This window comes from Onychostruthus taczanowskii, unplaced genomic scaffold (genome assembly GCF_017590055.1).
Source record: "Onychostruthus taczanowskii isolate IOZ18803 unplaced genomic scaffold, ASM1759005v1 scaffold134, whole genome shotgun sequence".
In the NCBI taxonomy this organism is placed as follows: domain Eukaryota; kingdom Metazoa; phylum Chordata; class Aves; order Passeriformes; family Passeridae; genus Onychostruthus; species Onychostruthus taczanowskii.
The window spans coordinates 656,970-678,806 of record NW_024498507.1 but is presented as its reverse complement, the minus strand read 5'-3'; the positions used below and the strand labels follow the sequence as shown (position 1 = coordinate 678,806).

General features: G+C 40.1%; 1 protein-coding gene across 17 annotated transcripts; it reads right to left on the bottom strand.

Moving 5' to 3' along the window:
• Positions 1 to 1,009: 1,009 nt before the first annotated feature.
• On the bottom strand, positions 1,010 to 21,827 carry HNRNPK (heterogeneous nuclear ribonucleoprotein K). Of its 17 annotated transcripts, none has more exons than XM_041397013.1 (16): positions 21,692 to 21,827; positions 19,178 to 19,256; positions 18,993 to 19,075; positions 18,019 to 18,128; positions 16,666 to 16,722; positions 15,092 to 15,135; positions 14,133 to 14,205; positions 13,529 to 13,657; positions 12,446 to 12,574; positions 11,675 to 11,982; positions 11,275 to 11,329; positions 7,178 to 7,228; positions 3,363 to 3,384; positions 3,203 to 3,285; positions 2,590 to 2,759; positions 1,010 to 1,854 (listed from the first exon to the last, which is right to left on the bottom strand). In XM_041397013.1, the coding sequence occupies exons 3-16, from the start codon at positions 19,039 to 19,041 to the stop codon at positions 1,821 to 1,823; spliced, it is 1,314 nt and encodes a 437-aa protein (XP_041252947.1). In that variant the 5' UTR covers positions 19,042 to 19,075; positions 19,178 to 19,256; positions 21,692 to 21,827; the 3' UTR covers positions 1,010 to 1,820. The 17 variants fall into 17 exon arrangements, with proteins under 17 accessions (XP_041252947.1, XP_041252949.1, XP_041252946.1 ...); XM_041397015.1 differs by having other exon boundaries at positions 18,993 to 19,072; XM_041397012.1 differs by lacking the exon at positions 21,692 to 21,827 and adding an exon at positions 21,419 to 21,561.
• Between the last annotated feature and the right edge of the window lie 10 nt (positions 21,828 to 21,837).

Sequence of the window (21,837 nt, the reverse complement as noted above, 5' to 3'; positions counted from 1 at the left end):
GGGGCTCGGGGCGGGGGCGAGCACGGACCCAGGGCCCCGGAGCGCTTGGGCCGGCACGTTCATGTTGAGTCGCCCTCTCAAATCCTGCCAGGCTACAGCAGTGGGCAGACTCAGCTTCATGATAGCGAAGTTTTCCAGAAGATTCCCATCATTGGAAAAGAGAGGGATAAAAACAAAACAAAAAACTTGACAGAGGAAGGATCAAAACTGTGGGTATTGAGTTGTTGAGCTCTTTTCCCCGATCAAAACAGGAAAGAACCAAATGAAAGACGGCCCAAAACCCCTTTTACACACATACACAAGCTGGAAGCACACAGAGAAATTCAGCCTGTTTCAGTTAACTTGCATTTTGCCCAAAACCTTAGCCTCGATTGCAGACTAGAAATTCTCTAGAATTTAGGCACCAAGCTGTGTGTACCTAGCCAGCTGACTTCCTACTGACTGAAGAGAGCAATGGGATTTCTCTCTACAGAATTCACTATAGCTCTGCCAAGGGAGCAGCCTTATGCATAAGATTTCAGGCTCCTCGCCTTTACCATGCCATTTTAAAGAGCAGCTGCATTAAAAAGAACATGTTCACGCGCCACAAACTGGGGGGGAGAAGGAGGCACAACAACCAACCAAAGACAATAAAAGAATCTTCACTTAGTCTGGACCCATCATATGGTGCCACACACTTTACACTTTTTAATCTGTTTTTATTCAGGAAGTGAAATTAATAAACTATAAATACAAATGTCAAGGTATTACAGGAGATATCCAGAGGCGTTATATTTTTTTTAATTTCTCACAAATAATTCTTACGGAACTCAACACACATCTGGGAAACAAGTTGAAGTTTTGCATACAATGGAAAACAAGTTACATAGTTGTATTTCATCTTGCCAATTCGCAATTCCTACCTCATACAAACAAAAGCTCAGGAAACAGGTATAATTTATTCAGTAATGGCAGAGCAACTCTGCATTAAGCAAGCTGTCTAAAACCAGGTGTACTTTACAACTGTTTATTCAGTGACATCACGAAATTTTAAAGTATTTTATTTATATACTGTCACCAATATATATATGTATTGCAAAGAGGGCCAAACACTTGCAAAAATGTTAAGTTTTACACATTTGCGTATTTTCACCTTCCCCCCACTCCCCAAACAGCAAAGCAGTCATTGTTTTCACACGATCTCTTTAATTTGTCAAAAAAAACCCCACAGAACTCCATCAAGGAAACGGAAGAGCAAGCTTAACAGAAACTTTAATTTATAAGGGGAAAAAAACCAAACTAGGTGTATCCATTTTAGTTATGACCTTATGTAGACCTGAAGAAAAATGACCACCAAGAATAGGTTCACTAAATTTATTTAGAAATCCTAAAATGTTTCTTACAAAAATGCATTACATTCTGCACACTGCTCTCAACAAATGCCAGGGACATGGGGCCTACTATATTCTCCCCCTTCAAAGTAAGATACAGTGTACATAAAGCAGGATGTTCACAACAATTACAGAAAAACGGTACAATTTACCACCAACAATGAACAAAAATAGAATCCATTCTCTCTGCCACTTCAAAATTTCAATGTTAGTCTTGTGCACCCTTCCCCCCCATGTATCTGTAAGGAACTAAAACATTACATCTGGTGTACAGCAAAGATTCCACTACACCTCAAATGCAGAACACCTATGAAGCAGAGGAATGTTGGCTTTTTAAACAGAAGCAGATAAAAAAAAAAAGGGTGCAGGACTCCTTCAGTTCTTCACTAGTCTTAGAAAAACTTTCCAGAATACTGCTTCACACTATAAAAAAGAAAAAATAATCTTGCATTAGAATCCTTCAACATCTGCATACTGCTTCACACTATAAAAGAAAAAGAAAAAAGCATGGATTAGAATGATGGACCATACATCTTGCATCAACATTCATAAAGCATATTAAATTACAAATTACTAATACATTTAAAAATACACAATTTTAAAATGTCAATGGCTAACAATTATATTAGTGTATTTCAGGCAGAGTTAACATTCCAGTTAAGATATTAAAACTGCTATAGCAGCCATAATGTTAATACAGCAAATGCTATCTGTAGCTGTTAATATTTGGCAGAAAAGGCAAAGTACTATCAGCAAGGTGTGAAATGCTGCATAACAGCCCCAAATCGATTTCAACTTGTCCTGTAGAGGCATGGTCTGTGCCATATGGCAGACTGTGATTTGTTGTCAATTTAGTTATCTAAAAACAACAAAATCACTAGTCTTCCACACAGAACTAGGCCAACATCCACTGAAATCTTCTATATTTTCTACAGGCTCTATGTAATTTATTACAAGTAGTTTTTTTGCAGCAGTTTTCACCAGAGAAATGAGAGGACTGCTTGGTTAAGATGTCTTCCAGCAAGATTAGTTTTGAGGGTGTCTTCATTTTAATTAGAATGGAGAGCAGAAGAGAATCAAGCCAGAACTACCACTAGAGAAGTTAGGTTCAAATAGTTACTTAAAACCTGCCTTCTTAAAAAATTGATTCACAGAGGAGAGCAGTTTCGTAATATACATGTTAACTTGACAGTACGGACAACATTAAACTTTTACTTGCCTGTTCTGCAGCAAATACTGTGCATTTTGTATCTGGTCCTGTGTTCCTGTAATAGTTATTATCCGATCTTCTGAGCCTTCTAGTGGTTCATCAATTTTGATCGAAGCTCCTGACTCATGACGTATTTGTTTGATTCTCTGGCCTCCCTTCCCAATAATAGATCCTGCCAACTAGTGAAGAAAGTAAAAACATTCATTTCCTGATACAACTGCCTTTCCAAAAAGTTAGAAAATTACAACAGCATTTGAGTAGTTTCCACAAATACAGTTTTAAGTGTTGCAATGGGAGCTTATTTCTTTATAGCCTAAAAATATCCCCTGCAGTATGAACTGTATAAACACAGCTGAGACAAAACTGGGAAAACCAGCTCTCATTTGCAAAATATGGGTTACAAGGACCATATCTACTACTGAGTATTAACCACAAGTAGAATTCTTTAACGTGTCTCTGAAGACAGAAACCAAACAGTCAGGCAATACACTGCTGGCAATTTAGAAACACTTGTTTTGTATTAGAAGTACTTAAGTATTTTAAGTATTTCAGATTTACTTAAACAGTCTCAGAAATGGCTGTGACTTTTTTTTTTATGAGAAAGCAAATCAACTTTACTTACATCTTTGGGAATCGTTACTTGTGTTGTGATGATGGGTCCACCAAGATCTCCATATGAACCACGCCCCCCTGCATAAGAATAATCTGATTTAAGTGTATGCATCAAGCCCTTTAGTAACTACACGATGAACTACATGCAAAGGTTCTATATGAACACTTACCATAACCAGAGCCACCCTCAAACTGTAAGAGAAAAAAAAACATTAACGTGAACAGCCATGTTTCATTAACACATTTTTATCTTAAGCATTATATTGCTAACTTTGAGCCCATTTAATTAAACATCACAACCCTCAATCTGATATAAATACAACAGTGTTATGGCATCAAGAGTATCCTGAGGCAAAGATGGAAGACCGGAAACAAAAGGGATAGGTGGGAGGGATCTCATTAACTTCTGTCCATCTGGACCAGAGGCCATCTTGTGCAGGACCACAAGTTGGATGCGATGATTCTTGTAGGTCCTGTCCAGCTCCAGATATTGTGTTTCTTATCCTGCCCTATCAAAACCTCTAAGAATAACACATAAAATGACAAAGAATTCAGCCATGCCAGTTTACCAAGGCAGTCTCACCACCTCAGCTTCTTGCAGACAGCTGTTTATGCTCATCTACTTGTGACCTCAGTACTAAACATTAGAATTACAAAATCAGAGTAGAGCCTTTTTAATACTACCATTAATACAACTCAAAATAAACTCCAATCTCCAGTTCCAGGGCAAGAAGTCTGCCCAGCAAATCGTCTTACTACATCTACACCTTTGATTCTATGTTTTTTCTAAGATGTAAAGGGTTTGTAGCAATCACAACATGAATGACTTCTGTTACATTTGAACCACCATATACTGAATGTAAATGACTGCAATGAGCACTCCTGCCCTGTTATTTTTAGGATTTGTAAACCTGCATTTGACATCAAGTTCTCATTTCATCTAATGTGTTTTAAGTGTGCAAAACTGTGTATTTACACTTTGCTACAGAAGCAGAGAGTAAATATATGCAGTTATCTCAAATTCAACTTCTGAAGAGACTCCTGGAGTCTGTGAGAGGAGGCTGGAGGCTGCCTAAAGCTGAAACTGTCAGCCAAGCTGGTGACATCTCCGTGATAATATTTAAGAAAAGAGTAAAAAATTCCCAATGTGCACTGACTGCAAGGGTGAGCAAGGATGAAACAAGTGCTCCAGGAACAGGAGTGGAGACTGCCCTGCAGCCCACGGAGAGAACCACACTGGAACAGATCACTACACCGTAGCCCATTGAGGGATGCTATGCTGACAGCAGGTAGAAATGCCCAGAAGGAAGCCGCACAGGCAGATACCATGTCCTGTGAGAGGACCAACACCAAATTAGTCTGAAGGTTCCTGAAGGACTGTACCACACAAAGGGGACCCACACTGGAACAGTTCTCCAAGAACTGCAGTCCACTGGAAAAAGATCATTTGAGCAGCTCCAGCAGCATCATTCCATGGTAGGGACCCTACTCTGGAGCGGGGAAGAATGCAGAGAGGAAGGAGCAGTGACAGGTGTGATGAACTGACTAGGAACCTACCCATTCCCTGTCACCCCTGTACCATTCATGGCAGAGAAACAGAAGAGTAAGGAATGAAGGAGTGAAAGCTGAGTCTGTAAAGAAGTGGAAGATGGGTAAAGGTGTTTTTGTTTCTCATCACGATATTCAAAGTGGGACTAAACCTACTCAAGCCAACTCTGTTTTGCCTATGATGTTAATTAGTAAGTGATCTGCCCATCTCCATTGGGAGCCACAGACTTTTCTGTCTTACTTTCTCCCCTCACTCTTCTAAGGAAGGGGCATGAGAGCAGCTCCTGGGTAGGCTCCCAGCAGTCAGTCAAGTTCACCCACTCACAAGTACGGGCCAATAAAAGTTATAATGTAACAACTTTCCCTAAAATATTCCTTACCATCTTTCTTTTTACATCAAAATGGAAGCTATTCAGATTAAAGTGGTGAGCTTATCATCCATCTCTAAGCAACATGTATTGCCTAATCATGTTACTAAGCAATACATATTATAAAACAACGTAATGGAGCTCACAGTGGAGTACAAAATACAAGCAAAGAACGACTCTGCTTAAGGTTAAACTGAGAAGCTGATTACATAGCATACTGCATACACACACATATTGCTGCTGGTATTTGCCACAGGATACCTTTTTGGACTAACTTCTTCTAATGAAAATACCTTTCCTTGATCACATCTGCCTCTCCACAAGACAAAACAACAGAATTTGATAGCAATTGCTGTGTATATAAGAACTGACTTTTAACATGAATTAATCAATAGTATTAATTTGGCAGCATTTTGCCATGTTCCACACTGCCAACACCTGATGTACTCTGTAATATCTACAATGGAGTGACTACATCAGTAAACAAGAGAAGGGCTACAGGTATCATGTACCTGGACTTCTGTAAAGGCTTTGACATAGTCCCCACGTCCTTCCCTCCAAACTGGAGAGGGATGGGTTCCATGGGTAGACTGTTTATTGAATAGGGATAGTTACATCCAGGGGGTAGTGTCAACGGCTCAGTTTCAACGGACATGATGTGGCGTCCCTCAGGGACTGGCCTACACTGGGACCAGTGCTACTCAGGGTCTTCATCAATGACACAAACAGATCAGGTACACCTGCAGCAAGTATGCAAACTGAGTCGTGCTGCTGACAGACCTCAAGGACTGGATGCCATCCAGAGGAACCAGGACAAGCTCAAAAAGTGAGCCCATAGGAACCTCATTCAATTTAACAAGACCAAGAGCAAGGTGCTGCACCTGAGCTGGTCCAATCCCCAGTACAAACACAGGTTGGGGGATGAACAGATGGAGCCCAGCCCTGCCCAGAAGAAGCTGGGGGTGCTGGTGAGTGAAAGGTGAGACATGACCCAAGCCATGAGCACTTGCAGCCCAGAGTGGCAACTGTGCCCTGGGCTGCATCGAAAGGTCAAGCCTTGAGATCCCAACACGAATACTGCATCCAGCTCTGGGGCCCTCAAACATTAAGGACATGGACCTACTGGATTAAGTTTGGAGGAGGACCACAAAGATTTATTAGAGGGATGCAGCACCTCTTCTGTAAGAGAGCCTGGGAGCTGGGATTGTTCACCCTGGAGTGGACATGGTGGACAAGGCTCCATGGTGACCTTATTGTGGCCTTCCAGCTCCAGAAAGCAGCCTACAAGAAGGTTGGAGAGGAGTTTTCACACAGGCATGCAGAAGGAGGACAAGGGGCAACAACTTTAAATTGGAAGAGTGTTGGTTTAGTTTAGGTATTGGAAAGAAATTCTTCACTGTGAGGGTGGTGAGGCACTGGAACAAGTTGCCCAGAAAAGCCTGTGGACACCCAATTATTGGAAATGTTCAAAGCCAGGTGCAATGGAACCCTGAGCATCCCAGTCTAGTTCAAGGTTCTCTACCCACGGCAGGTTGGAATTAGATGATCTTTAAGGTTACTTCAAACTAAAATCATTCTATAATTCTGTGATAACATCCCAAAACCTATCTGACCACATGATACATTTTCAAACAGACTGATAGGTAAACAAGTTCATTCACAAATAAAGTGAGAAGCTACTTTAAGTATTTGCTGCTCAAAATAAAATTCCACATTATGGAAGTAAAACAAAACATAAATCATAAATTGATGCATCTACAATGCATCAGTTATGGAGCAAGCTACCATTTACCAAAATGAAAATACACTGTAAAAGAGGTAAAAGAGGTACAGAAAAGGTCCTCTATTTTTACCAGGCTGCTGCATAATTCCACATTTCTATTAACATTACCTTCCTTCAAAGGACACACCATTAATTCTGCCCCTAAAATCCAAGTCAGAAAAATGGCTTTATAAATTTTAATAGACACAAGTTGCCATGGACTACACTCAAGATCTCTTAAATTTGCTTTATCACTTAACTCATTCAATAAAGCATCAATTTCAAAAAACAGGCTGAAAACACTCACCAACTCTGGTGGCTGCATGTCATCACAGGCATCCACATGACACTGCATCATCTTCCAGACACAACATAAGAGGAAGAAAGGAAATCCAGGTCATACAGACTTTTAGAGAATGTTGCAATAAAACAGAATGCATAGTGGTACGAAGAAACCCTTACACTATTAACAAATACTTGAAATTGTGTGATTTAGACCACTTTCAAGACTCACTGGCTTTTAATTTTACTTTGGGGCAACTCTAAATGGGAAACTCCTGTTTTCCTTCTCTTTCTGTGTTATTAGCAGATTCTTCCTCTCATTAAGAAGCTCAGAAACTAATGGCAAGGCAAAACTTAAGCCTTCTTTTTTCTTTCTTTTCTTTTTACATGTAAAAAGACTTTATCAATATTTTATTTCTGCCATCTACTAGAAAAAGGTTTACTAAGATTGAAACAAGTAACTGCAAGTGATTATGCCAGCTGCAGGTTAAGCAGGAAGGACACTGCTTCTTATGTTCTACTATCCACATACCTTATCTAGCCAGTAAGAAGACTAACAATCTACCACTACCTACGTAAATTAGAAATTATTAATTATGTTTCTAAAACATATCATATATGGCATTTCTTTCAGAATTTTAGAGTTTCAGCAAGTGATGTTTATTTGTGCAAAATGAGTTTCTGAAATAGGGTAACATTTTACACTGCAGACTAATTTGTGCTACTCACAACTCTGAACTGGAACAGAAACCAATGACAGGTAATGCAAAGAGCTTAACTTTTACATATAATAGAAAACCCTGCAGGCAGTCCTAACTGATGTCAAATTCTTTAGTAGTAAGTTTTTCTGGTTTTTAAGAGTGACCTAGCAAAGTGAAATTTTGTTACTTCCTTCCAGCATCTGCATGAATAAGCAGAAGAGTTGTCATAAATTCTTCCTTTACTAATTTTAACATGCCTCTGAGAATGAGGGTGTTAAAAAATCCAGAAAACTCAGATTTTTCAGATCACCATAGCCCTTATGGTACACAGGATTTGAACTGTCTGTACTTTGGAGAAAAATCTTCAGAACAAATTGTAAGTCAAATGAGCATATAAACAGCAGTACATATTCATACTACAGCTTTAAGCCAGGCTAACACACCAGTATCATCTTAAGTGATTAACTCTGTATGGCCAAGAGGAATTTAGCCATCTTTTAAAATCAAAGTAGGTTTTTCTCCACTCAGCATTTACAAGACTGTCAATACTGTCATATCTCTGGAATACAGGAAAAAACACAGTTCAGCATCCAATCTTAAAGACTGTCAACTGTTCAATCTTTCTGCCTTTAGTGAAAAAAAGAACTGGCAAAAAAAACTTGGTTTTGTACATTAAATTTTTCCAGTATTTTTGAGATGTTCATCAATTGTTGCCTTTTTTTACACCTATGTAGGATAGAATTCACGTGAAAAGAGCATTTCTACTCTCTAGGAGCAGCTTTTTCCATCACAAAACCACAGTAATACTGGTTTTGTTAAAACTTTTAGCTACACAACAGTTTCTATTTGATGCCTGTAGCACAGGAGGGCTTTAGCTTTTGGCATAATACTTGAAGTTGTGTAGTCACACTCAGTGTGAAAATTTCCGTTCTGTTTACACAATTCAGGATACTAGAATCATAATTAACTAAAACTAGAAATTAAATACTGTCTTTGCTGGAAAGTAGTCCTCACTTCAACTGACTATAACACTTGGTCACAAAGGAGCCAAAGTTATGAGCAGCTTCATTATGAAAAAGAAATTCAATTACTTTTTTTTTTTTTCCATGAAAGAAACCAAACTAGCAGAAATTACTCCACTTGTGTGTAGAATCATGACAATAAAGTGAAGGTCAACCTGACAGGCTAAGCCTAAGATAAAATGGATTTTCTATTCTGGCTGAACTGGAATAAAAATAGAACAAAAATAGAACACACTACTGCCCAAGAGTCAAGCTAACTAAGACTGTGCTCAACCAAATATCCAAAGAAGGACAGGCTGCTTAGTTTATATACTCTAGCACAGGCTTTATAAGCTGCAAACAGAAGAACACAAAACCTAAGCTCTGAAAACATATAAATACAGGTAAGAAATCTTGGAGGTGTACTTCTCCATTCTTCCAGTTTCTTAGCATGTAAAGTAGCATGGGAAACAGGGGGTTTTTTTGTGACTGCAAATATTTGTAACTGCAAATCTTTTATTATTTCTAATAAGCACATGGCATTCTTGCAATTTGGAGTTCCAGTAACTCTTATTCTAGTTCATGTGAAGCCCACTTAGGTAGCCCATTTCATAGCTCCTTTTCATTTCTATCTTCTACATTAATTTAGAAGAAAAAAATAATGTGTCATCAGTCATCTTAAAGAAGGTGCCAAACAAAGCCAGAGGAGAAAAGAATATTGCTACTATAGAGATCCACCCCTGTTGTGGTTTAAGAGCAGCTGGCAACTAAGCACTACACAGCTGCTTGCTCACACACCCCCACCCAACCCCCAGTGGAACTCGGACGAGAATCAAAAGTAAAACTTACAGCTTGAGATAAGAACAGTTTAGTAACTGAGAAGAAGTTGAAAAACAAAACAAGGTAAACTAACAAAAACTTAAACAACCACCACCACCATGCCAAAAAAAAAAAGAAAAAAAAAATCAAGGATACATGATACAACTGCTCATCACTCTGCTGACCACTGCCAGGCGCCATCCTCAAACCCTTATGAACCCCCTGCCTGGGTAACTGCCCCAGTTTATATACTGGTTATGATGTTCTATGGTGTGGAGTATCTCTCTGGCCAGTTTGGGTCACTTGTACTGATTATAATACTTCCCAACTTCTTTGGTGTACCTACTCATTGTCAGGGCATGAGACACTGAGCAAGTGCTTGACTTGGTATAAAATACTACATAGGAAAACCAAAAACATCAGCACATTATCAACATTATTCTCATACTGAATTCAAAACACAGCACTGGACCAGCTACTCAGAAGAAAGTAACTATCCCAGCTGAAGCCAGGAGAACCTCCTGGATTTCCTATTGAGGAAAGAGGAAATGTTGTCTCAGAACAGCAGGTGGCTGCTGGGGCCTGGCAGTTCAGAATGCAACACAGAAGACTATCTGTATCCTTTGTTTTAACCTTATACACACTATGAGATTTCTTTCTTCCCTCAGAAAGAACTGATATAAGATTCAACTAAGCAGTGGTTCCACCTCCAAAACACTTGGAATTTAGAGTGGATTTTCTGCAGAGAAACTAGTAAATATAGAATTGATTCAAATGAGCCATCACATTCCATCAATTAGAGCTCTTCTCAGATGCTCTTCCATAATCTGTATTATTGTATCAATGCCCGTGTTTGCCAACCTTTAGTGTTAAGAATGCTCTGCTCGTGTAACTCGCCAGAGAACATTGTTCTGACATGCTTTCTCTATCTGAAAAATCTCCCAATTGCTATTTCTGTCATGCTGATTAAAAAAATCTAGAAGATGCCAGTGCAAGAAAACCTCCAGAGCTGAACACAATCAAAATCACTGTATCTTTTTAATGACAGGGAGAAATAAAGAAAACAGAAGAGTACCATTTACACCTCAAATCCACCAGAGAATCACTTGTATGGACAAAATATTTTGGTTTTACTACCAGAACTGTGTAAAGTGCAAGTAGTTCTGTAGAGAGTTTTGTGCAGGAATGGCTTGAAGAGAAAGGACACAGTCAAATTGGCCTGATAAAACTAGATGGGAAAGGAGGCTAATGATATCTTGAAGGACAGGGTGTCCTTCAGGAGGGAAAGTCTCGGTAAGACTGTATCAATAAGTTGCAGAATTAGGGACTGAGAGTTAGCTCTAAAACCGCAAAAATGCAGAAGAGACCTTCAGATGATGTAATGACGCAAATAACACATTAACCAATGATGAGCTACAGTTTTGCACTATGCATGAGCTAATTAAGTATTGTATTTAACCAAGTGTATGATTATCATTAAACTGAGAGTTTGCTGATGACCATCTGGTGTCGCCTCTCCTTTCTTCGACATAGTTCAGCAACAGGAGGTCAGCATGCTATCTGGGCCTAGGAACACAACAGAGCAAATTTTCAACTCATACCATGCCATCGTAACGGTCTCCCGGTCTGCCCCTTCGGTCATAGGACATCAGATCTCTAAAACAAAAAAGACAGCAGCTTGTTAATTGTGTTGTGTGTGTTATAAGCTAGCTTATTTATCTGAATTTTCCCATTCAGGGTTCACATATAACTTAGTATCAAACTACTCTACCCAAGTTCTGAATAAGAGAAGTTCCAGAACTACTGACTATAGTCCTGGCAACTTACTACATCACAGCAGGTAATTAAATTCCAGTAAATTTCAAAATACTCTTGTCTAATACAGGCTCAATCCTGCATAATCACTATCAACCTGGAAGCATGGAAAAATCACTAAAAATATGAATATGACTCAAATATACAACATGAGATTTTGTATAATGCTATTATCCAACAACTCACCCGCCACGAGGAGGTGGTGGAGGAGGAAGAGGAAGATTACGAGCTCTGCTGCCACCTCTAACACCACGACCTGGTGGAGGTGGTGGAGGTCCTCTGCGAGGGCTCATATCATCATAATCTCTTCTTGAGGGAGGCATGGGTCGTCCACCACGACCAGGAGGCATTCGATCAAAACCTCCTCTTCCACGCATTGGAAAGCCCACTGGCCGTCCCCTTCTATCATCAAACATCATTGTGAAGCCACCATAATCATATGTTTCATCATAGAAATTGGGATCATAAGGCTGGGCCCGTCCTTTAATTGGAGACTAATACAAACAAACAAAACAATTCCTCAAATCAGACAGTTCTATTTCAACTGGTGTATTTAATTATTAAAATAACACATTTATGCATTTGGAACATGTTCTTGATTTCACAATGTTGCCAAGAAAGCAGATGTTGATGTGCTTCCTGTGAACTTAACTATGACAGTAAAACTACTCAGATGTGGCAGATACATCTTGTTTTCCTTCCTCTTTGAATTATTCACTCTGACGACATGCAAAGCATAAATGGCCCACTACTACCAAAAATTGCTCATGAAGTGTACCCCAATTCTAAGCAACAGAAACAGTTCTCAAGGTTTGTAACTGTCCATTATTTGCTGCTGGGAAAGTAGGAGGTATTAAATTTAAACTGGAAACTGAAAGACACCATTTTTCATCCAATTAATGTATAAAACATCCATGAATGCCAATGAAAGAATAAAAGAAATTTAATAAACATTACCTCAGAGATAAGATCCAAGATAATCTTGATGCACTCAACAACTCTATCAGGTTTTCCACCAATAAGCACTACTCTGTCAGTCGAATGAGGACAACACTCTTGAAAGAGCTTAATCGTGGTCTGAGTGTTCTGCAGAAGAAAAAAAAAATCCGAGATTATCAAATATAATTTTAAAGCTTTATAAAACCATTAAAATATTTAAAAAATAGATTCAAAAGACAATTAAGTTCCACTCACTTAAATCTGCATGCTTGCTTTTGAGTTACCACACAAAATTTGAAGATTACATATTTTTAAGATCTTGCTGCTCTAAGTTTTGTATGGAGATGAAAGAAAAAAAAAATTCTCTCCTACTTTAATTAAGATGTAGCTGTGATGAATCATTTAATAAAGTATTAGAAGAAGGACCACATAACCATTGTGAGCTTATAGGTTGTATTAGCTTTCGAATTCAACATGCTTTGGATGCTAAAACAGCAATGTTGCTCGGATTATGTCTACTTATCTTGCCTTTCTTAATCCATACAAACAAGTATTGGCTTATACCTGAACTGACCTGAACCTGCCTGACACAATGCCAATAAACTCAACTATGTGTTTTCAGTTCAGAGACCGTTAATTTTTTTTTTTAGAATCTTACTCTTTCACTTAAAAAAAGATGGTCTTCCAAGAGTTAGAATTAAAAAATACATAACCAAACACGAAGTCTTTCCACAGTAAATCCACTGTGGAGATTATTTCATTCTCGACTGTTTTCTGTGTTCAACCACACAATTCTACACTATGCAGCAGTTTGTTCTAGAAGGAGAAATGAATACAATTTTAATAAAATGAAGTAAAAATCCTTTCTTTAAAAACAGTACTCTATAAAAATATGTTTAACCAAGTCCTGGCTCTGCCACTGACATTAATTCTGAGGGTCTGCAAGAAAGTTGAAACTCCCAGCTCTGTCCCACAACATCAAAAGCATGTATGCAACATGTTAAGAAAGAATTACGACCAGCAGATACTTAGATGTGCCCCTTATGAACAGAAAACATTGCTTATTGAACAAAATGAATTCTCAGAGCAGAAAGCAAGTACCTCTCTGAGTTCTTTAATTTTAGCACCCTTGACACCAATAATGCCTCCTGCCAAACTCTGGTGAATAAGAAGTCGAAGTTCGCAGTCGAAGTCACTGCCTTTGTAGTGTTGATACTGCAAATAAGATGCATATAGGGAGAAGCAATAAAGATTAATCACAGAAGTTCAAAATATTTGGGGTTTTAAGCTTCTTCTTTAAACAGAATGGGGCAATTCAATTATTGCTGAATTGAAGTCATGTATTTCTTTTGATACAACCACAACAATTTAAACACCTCGCCTCAATGTCAAGTTTCAGTTTTCCCTATTTTTTACGTTATTTATTAAATTACACTGCACTGCTTGCTATAAAAATTCAAGAAGGCATCAAACTGTGTAACACATTTTTTGGTTAACAGGAAGGCTGTTCAAAATGTTAGTTTAATAAACAATGACAATTTTACCCTCTATCCAAAAAAATGCCAATATGACAGCCATAATCCTTCTTTAAAAAGGCTTTTGGCATTTTTCACTTTTCTAATTTCCTGTGTTTAAAAACACAGAACAATCTCATTCAAAAGCTAATCTTTTCATTCTAAACAGAAGAAAATTTCAAGATAAATACCTCTTCTAAAGTAGGGATAATCTTCTTCAAGATTTCTCCAATTGTCTCTATATCTGCACTTATACTCAAGATGCTGTTGGAAGCCACGATGACAGACAATATGGAGAAGGTAGGAAAGAAAAAGCAGAAGTAAATTCTTTTTATCATCATGCACAAAATTTTAACAAGATTTACTACAAGGAAGAGTTTACAAGTATTCCCCATTTAAAGTAAACCTGTTTGTTCGATTTACAACACATGCATCTTCGTTTATGCCCAGTATATATGCATGAGAAATTTAAGATTAGGTAGGTCTTGCAGAGAAAGAAAGACAGAATGGGCTTTTGGAAGGGCTCAAATTAAGTGGGCAAGAAACTGACGCAGAACTGAAAAGTAGAAAGTGAATACTCATGTTCTCCGCCACCACTAATTAGCATACCCTCGCTATTACATTCGTAGAACTGGCACACCTTCTCATATTAAAAGTGAGGATATACAAGTGGTGAACGTTGTAGCTGGAATAAGGTTATGGAACTCAGGTTACTAATGGGCCCTCCAAGAAAACAAATACAAATGCAAGACAAAAAAAAGACGAAACAAATGAGAAGTGAAGGAAAGCGAACCGGAATTAGCACTTCATCAGAAATAATTATGAACAGACAATGTTGAGGGGAGCAAGGTGGGCCACAAAGACAGAGCGAGAGACTATTTTGAACCAATCTGATTTACAATGCAGCAAATATGCAACACTTGAAGCTGTGCTCCTTCCATTGAAATAAAATTAGTGGATTGTTTGGGTGGGCAACTCACGTAAAAGTTCAGTGACAAAAAGACTTAATGGGGAAAATAAGACAGAAAACTTGAAAAAAAACAATACACCGTCTATAAGGGGGATACTATTTAATTATATCAAAGGCAGGTAATAAAATACATTTCTCTCTTTCTATTCAGGCAGTGAGGCATAAACTGTTGGGACATACCGCTCGGGGCCACTGCTGTCTGGGACTGAAACACTGGCATTGTACTGCATTGGTCATTGGCGTTCGTGGATGTTGGCATTGGGCATGGGTATTCAATCGGAAGTTGTCAAGTATGGTACCCGTTTGGCAACGAGCACATTTTTGGGCATAGCCAACCAGGGTTTTCACATGGGCGTTCAGGGGCGGATGGGCCAACGTCATGGTGGGCAACGCAGGGGCAAGTCGATCCAGTACATGGGCAACGGAGATATATGGCCAAAAAAACAAGGAGAGGGAAAAGGGGGAAAAGCAATAAATTTTAATTTAATACAAACTATACTCATTACTCTCAATTAATGAAACAAGCTTAAGTTGTTCTGAAGACTAACACAATAACGGACTGCTACACCAACTGTGGCCTAACTGTATGGACTTTAAAAATGAGTCACTTGATCTGACTAAACTACTATTCACTTTTAATAAATGATGTTTCAGTAGCAGGCTGGCTCATGAGGGTAGACGCAAAAACTGTCAAGACTGGTAGTAGTAGAACCTTGGGCAAATTGGGAAAGTTTGTGTTCCAGACAAATCTAAATTATCTGGACATAGGTGACATACTGATTTACTCAAAAAAAAAAAACCAAAACAAAAACCAAAACAAAAAAACCAAAAAAAAAAACCCCGATTAAAAAAACCCTAAAAAAAAAGAGGAACAACTAGCTGCCAAAGTTAGTGAGCATATGTATGATTCCTGACCATTTCAACTAAAATCTCAACTCTAGCTGCGGTAGTTTATGAACTTAGTTGGAACTGATTTGTAATGATATACTGCCAAATCTTGCACTGAACAGAGTCTTGATTGGAAAAACCGTTGAAATTGTAGCTCATGTTAAGTACAGGAGTGTAAACAAATGGAATTTAAGAAGTGTTGCCAAGTTTTATAAATAAACAACATTAACGCTGAGCATGTGTCTAATCACCAGAGTCAACCCCCTGTAAAATGTGAACAGGCATTAAATCATAACCATTTAAAAATACTTCCAAGTAATAGAATACAATGTTCCTTTAGTGTTTTATACTCTTGTTTATAGTGTTTTAAAACTCTTGTTTTAAAGCAAGAAACCTTAGTATTAATGGTTTTGTGTTTCACGTGCAAGCTGTTAAGGAAGAGATGGATGATTTTATTTTGCTTTTTTGAAGGAAATTAAAGAATTTCTCTATCACTGGGTTAAGCCAGCCACCTGCAAGGGTTTCAGCAGTACTATAACTGATGCACACATATGGGCAACGGGTTTAAGTTTTGTCGGTATTTTTAATTAGGATGGTAACTCACTTCAAGTGTGTAATTTAGCAGAATCCTATTAAAAAGTGAAGAGATTTAATATAAACCTCTCCTCCCATGCATCAAGCTGGGTTTTAATTCAAACAGAAATTGAAGAACTGTTATCTACTCTGACAATCAATACAAATGGTTTGTAACTTGGATGTCTATAGAGTTGAATTGCTCCCATTTCTAGAAATGCACGCAATCAAGTTTTCGATGTAGTGCTCTGAAAGAAGCAGTGTTAAATTAGTTCAAACTCATATATACTCACGTCTGTACGAAGTGCTTTAATATTTTTGCCACCTTTTCCAATCACTGCTCCAGCATTCTGGAAAACAGTTTTCAGAAGTTACATTATGACAACTCAGCACAGACCAAGTTTTGAACTCAAGACTAAAAACAGTAGACCTATTTTTGCTGGCCCAAGAGTTGGGGGGAAGCACCACTTGGCATAAAAAAAAATTACCAAATGCTCTTACAACCACGGAACACAGCACACAGAGAAAGGTAACTCAGCTTTGCCGTTAATATTTCAATTCCAAAGAGAAGTTTTAGACAATTCTGCCCATGTTGAACTTCTCATAGACTAGATCTATTAAAAAAACCAAACTAAATGAGTGTAATGTAGGCCAACTATTTCCTCCATTACCTGATCAGCTTTTTTTTTCCCCCTTATGGAGTGTGTTTGCAAATTCCACTTTTAAGCACCAAACAAAGTGCTAGTATTGTTTTGCACATCAGTAAAGTAACTAATTTCTCAGAGCAATATAAACTGAAAAAAGCCGAAATGAACGCTAACAGCCACCAACTTCATTAAAGCCACCAACATTAACAGGAATAAACTGACAAATAGTAAAAAATAGCAATTGGAAAACCACATTTTTACCAGGTTCTTTCAAGGAGTCTATGAAAAGTATTGCTTTTATTACACACATACATTATGCTAACAGCGTGCAAAATATTTAATGGTACTCCAGGTAACTTGGGTATTGGTCAGAAATGTCACAGAGTTCAGGCAACATTCTTTCACATCAACACAAAAGACTGAGATACTTCAGAAAGTATAAATCATCTGTAGCGACTGGAAACACCAGAGTAAATTCAGACACAGCAACTTTAACTATTTACACTTGTCAACAAAATCACTGCAATCCCTGAAAAACTACTGCCACACTTCTTCCTGTTGATATGGTTGAACAAGTTTAGTAGATCTATTTGGGAGAATTACTAAAATCGTAAGTTCTCATCTCACATATTTAATCTAAAATCACTTGTTTATAATCCTCTAAACACCTTCTTTTTCGAAGACTCATATACAGTCATTCCGCTCGAAATAGCTACCTTCCACCCACATGTAAAAATATCTTAGACTCTTTACTGCCCTACTTCTTAGCAAGTACATATTTTTAATAAACCCTGTATTGATCCTTAGGGACTTACCCTTTTAAGATAACTCAGAAGAGAATTCCATTGCAGTATACCTACAACTACCATTCCCGAAAATTAGTCCAATAAATTACTTCATTTCAAAAAAAGCACATAATCTCTCTACACATATCTCAACATACACTTTGTCACTACCACATTGAACGATGCTACACACAAAACCAGTAAAATAGCGTACTTTGCTCTGAAGCAAGATGCGCAGTTCAACCATCTCATCAGTGTTCCGAGATCTTTTGAAGGCCTGCTCTTCCTCCATATCTTCTGCAGGACGTTTGCCTGTAGAGAGGTCCATAGGGGGGAAACATAAACATTTATTTAACTTTCTAAGTCATAATGAAGGGGAACATGTGCCAAACTTATGCTCTGCACTTTTAATACATTCCTTCCTATTAGCACAAAATTAATTACAGACGTCTATTCTGAGCATCCGAAGCACAGAAACTAGTCTTCACATCAACAGCTTTCTTACTGATTAACAACTGAAAGTGCATTTAAAAATCTATGAACTATGGCTTAAGTGAGAATGTTGCACACAGTCAGTAAGAAATTCACAACATATTAGACACGTCCAAAGGAATGCAACATCACCCACTTAGTATTTATTTATAATTTCAATTGGGGAAAACCTTTCAAGCATAAAGCTCAAATGTAGTTTGTCCAACACCGAAATACTGGTGAAATAATAGCAAAGTAGAACATCAGATGCTCTGGGAAAAACTGGCACGAATCAACAACAATAATGCCCAAACTTCCCTGGTAATTCCTGAGAAATTTTCCATTAAGCTCTTTAGCAATATTTCATATATTCATAGTCCTGCATGTAACAGTTACAATGAAAAAAATGCAATTAACAGATACGCCCTATAGCATTCCTACATATGCACATTCTCCATACAGATATGAAATATTTTTCAGTATTTAGTCACAACTTTCAGTTTTCATGTCTAAAACATATCAACAGAAAGATTATATATTTATACTTCAAAAGCATGTGTAATGACACATTAATTAAAATAGAAGATATTTAATGCAGAACATAAAATTACTGCTGATGCAAATATATGGCAAAGGTAAATAATTATAAAATTCTTTGAAATACTAAAATTTTTAAGAGAGTCTTTCTAAAAATGAATAGTCCTTTAAAAAATTTACCATTTGTCTCTGTGTTGGTAAAGGTCTCCTCCTGTTGTTCAGTCTCCATTGCCTTTTTTTCTTATGTAGGCAAGCAAAACCTGCTGAGAAATAAAGACAGTACATTTTTTTGTCAAAAGACAAATTGCACCTCACGCTAAAGTGGAAAATAATAACAAAAATAAATGCCTGCTGCTAGAACTTACCGCTGTTATATATCCTTGCTGACAAAAACTCAAGTACTCTGGGCGGGATCAAAATCCAACAGCCTATTGCTTCAAGAGCCTATGAAAACAGCATATATCAGTTTTGAGTCTTCCCATGTTGTGAGTAGGATTCTGCTACAGTCAGAAACCAAAGGGTTGACCTAAACTATTGCTGCAAATTTTTTCCTTATAAAAGAAAAAGCATAGCCAAGCCAAACACACCACTAAGAGAAGATAAAGGCAAAATCTGTAAAATTACATAAAGTCTTAACATCTGAATTACACTTTTTGGGCACACTCAAGTTTTAAGTAACCACATAATCTCAACATTATATGATATGTGCCTTGGTTTCACTTTCTAAAGGACACTACACCAAAATCTGGTCCTGCTATTTAGGTCAACACTATTTACATTTAATAAGAAGTCCTGTTATGGTAATCATCAGACTTTGTTCTACAAATTCTCTACTAGCATGCATTTGAGCATGTGTTCCTCTCAACTATAACTGATGAATAAAACAAAAACTACAACTTCCAACTACACTAAAATAACATATTTTTTAAAATATCACCCTCTGCATTTACATACAAGCCCCTGCGTGCACACACCCCCAAACCTCCAAAAGCACCTGTACTTCAGTACAATTTTCTGGAACAGACTGTGACCTGCTTTTAACTACTAAGTCACATTAGCGAGAAGCATAAATAAAAAAAACCAAACATTTCTCCAACTTACTATCATTAAAAATGTGATTTACAAATACAACCAAACAATCACATATTTCCCCTCGCATTCCATTAACTTCCATAGCATCAACAAACAGCAGGTATTCATTGCTGTACCATAATCGGGGGAGGGGGAATGGGAGTGGGGAAGAAGCTGATTCTAACTCACTAAACGTACTCTCAGACAGCTATGTAATTGCTGCCCTGCTTGTAGGGGCTAAAAGCAGGCTCTGTCTTCCAAACACATGCCGGCATTTCCAGGTACTTGAAGCGGGCTAATGGGCATGCACAAGTTCAATAATAGCGGGATCTCAGGCAGACATTGCCGAAATTGTGATGCTAATGTGGACGGGTAGTAAGGAAGACACAGACAAAGTGTAACAGCCTCCTCAGACACCAGCTAATTTCCAACCATCCCAATAATTTTAAGGCAGCGGGGAGCAACTGTTATCAGTTACAGTTACAATTCACTGCTTAGTCTCTCCTAGTCAAACTTCCCCATGTGTTCTCAGTAATCTCGCTCAGCTAGGTAAATCGAGGAGACATTAACATAACTAATAAAGTCAGGTTCCTTATGAACACCGAAGGGCTAAAGCGGCCACGAGAGGTGCAACCAGCGACCACAGACCTAAGAAACGTCAGAGCGCCTCCAAGGCGCAGCGGCACTTCTTGCCTGCCCCCCTCTTCCCCCGCTCCTTCCCTGAATCTCCAGCAGCCCGCCCAGCGCGGCGGGGACCGCGGCGAGCACGGCGGCGCCCCCGCGGAGCAACGGAAATGGCGCCCTGCGAAATGGCGCCTGCCGGCCCGCTGCGAGGCGGAGCCGGGAGCGGAAGGGCCGCCGCCACCACCACGCGGCCGCGGGGAGCGTTACTCGGCTCGGCCCGGGCGGACACAAAGGAGGTGGCCGGCGGCCCGAAGCAGCGGGCGGAGCAGGGTCAGTCCTAGCGCCACGGGCACTCCGCCCTCGCCCTAAGGCGGCGGGGCCGCGACGCGGAGCCTCCGCCCCCCGAGCGGCCTCTGCGGCTGCTTCCGCGCAGGCCGCGGCCCAGAGCGCCCTCGCTGCGCCCGCCATAATCCTCCACAGCAGCTTGCCCTGGGCACAGTTACCACGGACGGGCGCGGGAAGGCGGCCGCGGACGCCGCGCCCCCGCCCTTGGAGTGCACCCCCTAGCGCTGCGAAACCCGCGCCGTCCCCGCGGGGCAAGGGGGACAGAAGCCATCTGAGGGTCCTCAGCAACAGCCGAGGCGGAGACACACCAGTGTCCTCCACGCAGCGTTCTCCTCATTCTACCGCCGACCCCAAGGGAGCCCTGGGGCCACGGCAGCCCTCGGCGATTGAGGCCCCAAGACAGGAGACACAGGCCGTCTCGCACCGCTGTGTCACGCAGTGTCGCCGAGCAGAGTACATCGGCGGCTCTAGCGGCCCAGGCAAGGCCTTAACCGGCCTATGCCCTTCTCCCACCCCCCGCCCCTCCTCGCCGGCCCCGGCCGCACGGCGCCGCGGGTTGCGCGTACCTGCGCCCGCCACCGGCCCCGCCGCGTACGGGAGAGAAAGGGGAGCAGACCCGGACTCCGACGCACACATCCACCAGCGCCACCCGCGATTGGCCCCGCCACCGCCCCCCGCGCGGCGCTGCCGTCACCTCGTTGGGTGAGGCCGCTGCCCGTCAGCACAGGAGGCGGCGCCGCGACCCACACCGCCCTCCGTGAGGGAAAGGACGAAACGCGCCCGGGGAAAGGGTGGCGTCGCTAGACCCGTGCGGCGGCCGGCCGGCTTGCCTTTCTTACCTGGGCTGCGGGAGCCGCGCTGGGAGCGGCGCGGGCTGAGAGCGGGCTGCCCAGAAAAGCGGGAGCGGCTGCGGCCGGGAGGCGAGAAAATGGCGCCTGCTAAAACCCCGCCTTGTGCGTGCAGCCCGGCGCCGGCTGCGGCGAGA